The sequence below is a fragment of the Echinops telfairi genome, unplaced genomic scaffold (genome assembly GCF_000313985.2).
Source record: "Echinops telfairi isolate 266 unplaced genomic scaffold, ASM31398v2 ScPeMD7_7458;HRSCAF=8496, whole genome shotgun sequence".
Lineage (NCBI taxonomy): Eukaryota > Metazoa > Chordata > Mammalia > Afrosoricida > Tenrecidae > Echinops > Echinops telfairi.
Genome location: NW_022111358.1, coordinates 28,218,187 through 28,223,436, shown reverse-complemented (window position 1 = coordinate 28,223,436; position 5,250 = coordinate 28,218,187). Strand labels below are relative to the sequence as shown.

General features: G+C 45.5%; 1 protein-coding gene across 1 annotated transcript in view; it reads left to right on the top strand.

Moving 5' to 3' along the window:
* Window positions 1–3,475, top strand: part of SMARCE1 (SWI/SNF related, matrix associated, actin dependent regulator of chromatin, subfamily e, member 1) — an 18,985-nt gene extending 15,510 nt beyond the window's left edge. Inside the window, exons 10-11 of the mRNA XM_045299336.1 lie at window positions 759–972; window positions 3,243–3,475. Coding sequence (XP_045155271.1) covers window positions 759–972; window positions 3,243–3,451 — 423 coding nt within the window. The 3' untranslated portion in view covers window positions 3,452–3,475. The remainder of the gene's footprint in view (window positions 1–758; window positions 973–3,242) is intronic.
* The last annotated feature ends 1,775 nt before the right edge of the window (window positions 3,476–5,250 follow it).

Genomic DNA, 5,250 nt, shown 5'->3' with positions numbered 1-5,250 from the left:
CACAAGGGTGGGGGAGAGAGGGGAATAAAGAGCTGATACCAAGGGCTGAAGTAGAAAATGTTTTAGAAGTGATGGCAATTAATGTACAAATATGCATGATATAATTGATGTCTGGAATGCTGTAAGAGCCCCCAATAAAATGATTTAAAAAATAAAGCCCCATCATGTAGTTCAGTATTTTCAACATTGCATCATTACCGTTTCCCCGAAAGTAAGACCTACATATAGTTTTGCCTCTCACTGAAATATAAGGTATCCCCCCCAAAATAAGCCGCCCCCCCCCCAAAGCTACCGTAACTCTGGACTCTGGACTGAAGCGGCGGGCACCACCGTGCAGCTCACTGTTGGCCACAGCACAGCTGGAGCAGACAGGAAGTGCAAGGTCTCTTAATAAAATAATTATTGTGTACTGTATTCTTCATGGAAAAATAAGACATCCCTGAAAATAAGACCTAGCGCATCTTTGGGAGCAAAAGTTAATATCAGATGCTGTCCTAGTTTCAGGGAAGCAGGGTAACTAATAGTTGATGTTATGTCGTGGCTGCAGGACCACTCGCAGCTGCTCTTCCTGTCACGCTGACACTCAGACACCAGGGCTTCAGAGGAGACAGAGCCACGTTTCCTCACTCATTTGTAGACACACACACACACCTGTATGCCTATGTGCATATTTTGTAGGCAAGAAACACCATTTTTGGCACCGTTTCTCTGGTCCAAAGATGCTAAACTCACCAGCGGGTTGTTTTGTCTGACTCCAGCTGTGCGGCCTGAAGGTAGAAGTGGACATGGAGAAAATTGCGGCCGAGATCGCGCAGGCAGAGGAGCAGGCCCGCAAGCGGCAGGAGGAGAGGGAGAAAGAGGCAGCAGAGCAGGCGGAGCGCAGCCAGAGCAGCGCCGTCCCCGAGGAGGAGCACGCAGCGGCGAGTAAGGCGGAGGAAGAGAAGGAGGAAGATGGCGTGCCAATGGAGACAGGTAGCCTTCCACCGGACCTCAGTCTGTGCTGCAGCCCTCACGGCCGTGTCTGTGTGCACTTTCCTTCAAGTGCTCTGCAGAGGTCGTTTTCCTCACCTTGCCTCTTGAACCAGTCTTCCGATGCCCTACCCACCTGTTTCTAAATTCCAACCTATGGAGACGGAAATGGAGGTGTCCGTGTGAAAGCGCTGTGGTGTGGTGTGGTGTGGTGTGGTGGGGTCCTGCTTTTTGAGACGTGGGTTTTGTGCAGAGTGGCTCGTGTGATTCTGCACACAGTGTAACCGTGTAATTAACGATGGGTAAGGGTGCCCGCTCTGGGTGAAGCAGAGCTAGATCTGATACTGCCTCACTGCTGGCTGGCACTACTAGACTTGTGGATCGGTTACCAAATCTGTCTCCTCGCTTTGTCTTCTCGTCCCTGCCTCCAAGAGAAGGCATTGCAAAGGGTGAATAAGAAAATGTGTGTCGGGAGTGGGGAGGGAGGGGAAAAACTGAGCTGATACCAAGGGCTCAAGCAGAAAGCAAATGTTTAAGAATGATGATGGCAACAAACGTACAAATGTGCTTGACACAGTGGATGGAAGTATGGATTGTGATAGGGTTGTACGTTGATTAAATTTTTAAAAGAAAGAAAAGAAAATGTGTGTCAAGCATTTAGCATGGGTTTGACTCAATCCTGGCGCACTGTGTTTTATTCTTAGTTTCTAATGTGAGTTAGACAAGAAGTGGTCATTGCTCTTAAGGCTGATCATCTTTGATATCCTAGAACAAGGTGTGACAAAGTAGGATTCACAGGTCAATTCCTGCCTGCCCCCTGTTCTTATAGGTAAAGTTTCATTGAAATATAGCCCTGCTTGTTTTTAGACATAATGTTTAAAGCTGTTTTTGAACTGGAACAAGATAATCGAGACTTGCAACAGAAGACTGACCCACAGAGTCTGAAATATTTACTGTCTAGCCTTTTACAGAAGGTTTGCCGACCTCTGTCCTAGAAAAATTCTTAATCCTGATTTTCCTGATGGGAAGGTTCCCTCAAAGCAAAAAATTGCATATGAAATTTGCACAAAGCATGAGTCAAACCAATTATGACTTGAAATTTTGAGATCATCTTGACTTCTAGCAATCTTTTGACCCAGCCAGGATATAGTGTAGACAGGACGAAGCTAAAAGTCGCCCTGGAAACACCGCCACGTCTCTCCTGGGCTGTCACTAGTAAAGGGGTCGGAGTGGGGACCGTTGTCACAGTCTATATTCGAGTGACATCGGAGTCTGAAGCCCTTGTGGGGATGTAAGCGATAGCTACCAGGGAATTCTGCAGAACTGAACTCAGCCGATTAGCGTTTCCGACAGTCAGATGTCAAGTTTCACTCCCTTAGTGTGTTCTGTTTTGTGGAACATGTCTCCTGTCGTAGCGCACGTGGACCATGAGCACGTGTTTGTGGTTAAGCAAGAGCCTGAGACGTAGCCTTGAACTGTGCTCGGTTCGCTCATTGGCAACCCTCGGTCCGTTGTCTCCTCATTGTTGTGGGCATGAGTGATTTTTAAGGGCTTCATGTCTTCATTGAGAGGTGCTCACATTTTTATCCTTACAACTTAATTGAACATTTTTGTTTGTTTGTTTATGACTGTTAAAACAAGGCCCTCGCCCTCTTACTTTCTTACAGGAAAGAGCACAGCTTGCCTTTTTAACAAAGTATCTAAAACAATAACCTCGTATTCTCTATACCTGCCTTCTCACCTGTTTAATCCAAAGAATTCTAGAAAGAAGATGCAAATCGTGTGAATAATGGGACATTTCTAGTAGCAGCCTTTACCACAGAGTAAGGTGAAACTAGTGCAATTAATGTGACTACTGTATTTTACTTCACCCAGTATGTCCAAAATAGTACCATTTCAGCCTGTGATGAACTGTTTAGTTATTTTTCATTTAATACATTGTTGAGATAACCAACATTCTTTTTCAAATATGAAATCTTCAAAAGTTAGCATGTGTTTTCTACTTAAAGCACATCTCAATTTGGAATCCAAATTTTCTGCAAAAAGGCTTGGTCTGTATGTAGATTTCATAAAATGGACCAGTGACCGGTAGTTTTACGTGCCCCATGTGATCGCAGACATGCCCAGAAGAGCCTCGTCACACTCGCTGGCTGACTTGGTGCCACCCCACCTGTGCTAGTTCTGTCTTAACGGGCAGTCAGCTCCAGACTCGCAGCGTAACTGCAAGGGTGCCTGTTTGTCTCGGAGCTGATGTGACAAATGTGTGCTTACAGAGGAGACCCACCTTGAGGAGCCCCCAGAAAGCCAGCAGAATGGGGAGGAAGGCACGTCGACCCCCGAGGATAAGGAGAGCGGGCAGGAGGGCGTCGACAGCCTGGCAGAGGAGGGAACCAGTGACAGTAACACCGGCTCGGAGAGCAACGGCGCAGCCGTGGAGGAGCCCCCAACAGAGCCCGCGCCTGAAGATGAGAAAAAAGAATAAAGGTTCCTGGTTCTGTTTCCAACACCTTTTTTTAATGAAATGATGCTTTTTTTTAATTTCCCAATTTTAATGGTGTTACGTGGTTTGTGCATTGATTTTCTTCTTACCAATATCATACCACCAAAGGCTTTGAGACCATTTAGCACCGTGGGCCTAATGGCATGGTCACCCTTCTCAAGCTGATGTGAAGATGGAGCTATTCTTTGGGTTGGGTTCCTGCCCTCAGCTGCTGAAAGCCTTGGGGGCTGGCGGTGGGATCTTAGTTGAGAAAATGCCCGCCTCGTCCAGAGAATCTCCTTCCATGCTGCAGAATCTCCTGTTGCAAATGCCTTCTCGGGACTCACTTGGTGCTCACCAAAGCCATAGCTTTAAACATTTCCTCAAAGTCCCCTCTGCAGGTTACTACTGAAAAGAGCAGCTTCTGGAAATTGTCACCATGTTTGAGTGGATGTATTTGTTCACTCATCTTTTTTTACTTTTAATCAGAATCTCAGATACCACGCGTCGTGGTAAGGAGCAATTGTAGTCTGACTGTACTTGGATGGAGTGATCCGGAAGTGGCAGCTGTGTCCGTAGTTAGAGTAGTGACTAGATACAAAACCGTGAACACAGCAGAGATACACAGTAGACCCTTTGTTATAAGTAATATTGAATATGTTCCAGTAAATGTATCCTTATTGTAAAAAAATACTTTTTTTTTAACCAAGTTTTCCAAAGACAAAGTAGATCTCAAACCTAAAGAAATGGGATCTTCTTGTAACAGAGGCAGTAACTTCAAAATGATTAGCCCACTCCTGAAGGAAAAACAGCTGGAAATTCAGTTGGTCCGCTTAAAATTGTTTTATAATCAAAACATACAAAACCTCAAGGCTCAGGATCCCAGAGATCAGAGCTGCCTTTTTGATAAACTCGTAGTTAAAGTCTTGGAGACTAGAAGCAAGATAGTTTCTCACATGTATGCTTCACAAGAACTAGGTTAGATTTTTACTCAGTAGTGGTCTATCTATTGGTATATGTTTCTTAAAAGGTCCAACTGTGATAATAAAAAGAAAAGAATGAAAACAAAAGTCTCCGTGTTTTTAATGCATTAAATATTTGTAAGCAAAATAAGCATACAATTTTAACTGACAAAGACAGGTGGAGTGACTATCACAGCTATTTTAAACTTAAGCACGGAGCCCTTCTTGGTTGCAACTGCGACCTTAACTGCTTAAGTTCAATTGTACAAGCCGCTTGTGAACATTTGGCTCTTTACATGATAGTCACACTGCGTCTGCAGGTCGATCTTGGGCTCCGTAAGGAAAGGGGGATCATTCCTGCCTTGGCAGGTGGGAAATAGGACCGTATCCATGGCGTTGACAGTCTCTAAAGGAAGGGGGGAAAGGCTGAAAAATCAATGTGCTCCTGGCATGCGTTTGAGTGGAGATGACCACTCTCTAAAGCAGGCCTTCGTTTGTAATCCGTTCACCGGCACAGGAGGCGTGTTCTCGAGCCAGCGTACTCCATGACTCCATTCTGCCTCAGCTTTCCGTCCTGAGAGCCAGGGACGACACTGCATAAATGTGTGCCGCCTTCCTCCCATTTTCGAGTGGGACAACTCAGTTATCCGATGAAAACACTACTCGGGTATAAAGAATTGCTGGGCCGAGAGCTTCATCTTTCCCTCAAGTGGAACAGCCTCCTTGGTAGATTCTCGTCGTGAAAAGGGGGCAGAGAAGTTGTCAAGTGATGTGGCTGAAAAACTCCTCGCAAGATCGTAGCTTATTGTCTGTGCCATGGAAGTCTCTAAGGATGACGGT